The 2,125-nt window shown below is 49.3% G+C and overlaps 1 protein-coding gene across 1 annotated transcript; it reads right to left on the bottom strand.

The window, feature by feature from the left end:
• Positions 1 to 369: 369 nt before the first annotated feature.
• Pmar_PMAR004651 (hypothetical protein) lies at positions 370 to 582 on the bottom strand (the record flags this gene model as incomplete). The annotated part of the gene is made up of 2 exons (XM_002772815.1): positions 370 to 480; positions 523 to 582. Coding segments are annotated over 2 exons (171 nt in total), but the record flags the coding sequence as incomplete, so codon positions are not given.
• Between the last annotated feature and the right edge of the window lie 1,543 nt (positions 583 to 2,125).

Genomic DNA, 2,125 nt, shown 5'->3' with positions numbered 1-2,125 from the left:
AGGCTCGCCACTGCCAGACATGCACTATCTACGTGAACTACATGGAAGCAGTATATAGTCCTGAGCAACCATCACAAGTGTAGGAGTTCAGAAAGGTGTGGTATAGGACCAATACTCATATAATACTCAGCATTAGCCCTGGCGTATAAATTCGCCTCATTTCAGCACACTAGGACGTCCCCGTTGTCAAGAAAATTGACAGCCGTGTTAAGTCATCGTGACCAACGTGGTTCTCAACCCGGAAATTTTCGCGCGCGCCCGATTTGGCCTTCGCCACTTGTCGAACTCAATAATAACAATAGTAAAAAGTGCAATGTTATCAATGTTATCCACAAAATATGATAGTCTTAGTAAACAATGATGACGTCGTTAAAATGCACATTTACATCGACAGTTCAACACCGGACAGCTCTTCCCAGGCCGATCGAACCAACTCGAAATATGTGCCACATGGCCGCCATGCTCACACACGTTGCATACCTAATAGAACTACTACAGAAGAGAAATTCACACGATTCTCACCGTGGCCAGGCCTTTCACATCTTCATGGCACACAGCACAGCAGCAAAGTGTAGGGCGAATCTCCACGAGTGAATCTTCAGTAAGTGACGCCTGAGAATGCACCACATATGAAGACCTAGGATGCAATTTACTACTTCATCCTCGATAGGATCAGTTGGTAGTGAGCGACTCGGCAACAGGTCGCCTGAGGGTATCTCAGCAGTAAGATCTGGCCATGAACCTAACGAGGAAAAGTTAATGAAAATAACGACAATGCCCGCTCACCCCCAGTGGTATGATAGTTGCCATCAGAATCTGCTACTCGCATCAATAGAGTCGATGATAAGCCTAGCCCTCGTCGGGCTGTCGGCTCCCCCGCTACTATTATGAAGTCGTTCATATTAGGTCGCCCTCGACTGCTATCCAATGCATACAGGAAACACCGTAGCATCGCAGCATCGTTGAAACGCTGCAGATGGAGTGGTATGAATCGATAAACCCTATCTGAAAAATTCTACCTCTGACCGATCAGCCTCCATCTCCATAGTTTTCGCTATGTGAGTGACTTTAATAACATCAAGAATTGGCAGAATCACCGACCCGAAGCTGCCCTCTGCACACTGACAACGTTGCGGTACGCCCATCTGACATGGACCAGTGATGAGGTCTGTGCCAGCATGCATAGAGCTCACCACAGGAGAAGACGGCCGATCATATGCTAGCAATGACGGAGGTGAAATCGACTCGTTACTAATAGATGGGCTGCAGCAACCGGGGTACCTGAGAACAGCGACAATTTCACATCACCCGAAAACTGCATATTACGTCTGAGGAGAGTTCGGTGCTGAAATGTCGATCGCTCTCCCGCCCCCTCTAGTTTGAATGTCTGAGCACGAACAATAATGGGAGTCCAAACGATGTCATACTACGGCTCCAGTCGTTGCAGAAACTCGCCGAAGCGCCAATGTCCGACCAGTCCGGTCCGAAGCCGTCCTCGCGATGGTCCGACATCAGCGGTAAAGAGGTATTCATCTCCGACACAGAGGAAGTAGATGAAGTTATCCTAACAAGGGCAAAGCTCATGACACCGACTTCATCGTGGTACCAAACCTCATGTCAGTTGATGCCGTTGCTGTTGACCTCGGTATCCTCAACCAGGGACTTCCAGGCGTCGCGCCCGCCAAACATAAATCGCTATGAATTTTTCGGAGGCTCTGTAGAGGAAAGCTTCACTCAATATTCGAACTGGACCAGAACCAACTCACCACAGGGCGTTTGCACATGTATAGAAAGCCGGGACCGCTATAGGGCCCCGCTGTTGTGGCCCCTCCGCCTCTACCATATCGCAGCGACTGACTCGACTGAGCAACAGACTGCACTAACAGATGCATCTACCTTTGCAGTACCGCATTTTTGGGTATTCCTATATTCAACGGTGGCATGCCTTTGCCAGAGGAGGGTCCAGAACTTGGATAGAAACCCACAGAAATCTACGAAAGATTCCCTTCAAATTTTCCAAGGCATTGAGCTTACTCCCGGAAACCAATCTGCTCCCGCGCCGCCTCCTCCAAGTGGTCCCTCAGCCTCTTGACAAAAGCACTCCCCATCCACCCCCGTTATCGGC

This window comes from Perkinsus marinus (genome assembly GCF_000006405.1).
Source record: "Perkinsus marinus ATCC 50983 genomic scaffold scf_1104296960386, whole genome shotgun sequence".
Classification (NCBI taxonomy): domain Eukaryota; phylum Perkinsozoa; order Perkinsida; family Perkinsidae; genus Perkinsus; species Perkinsus marinus.
This window is presented reverse-complemented; position numbering and strand designations above follow the sequence as displayed.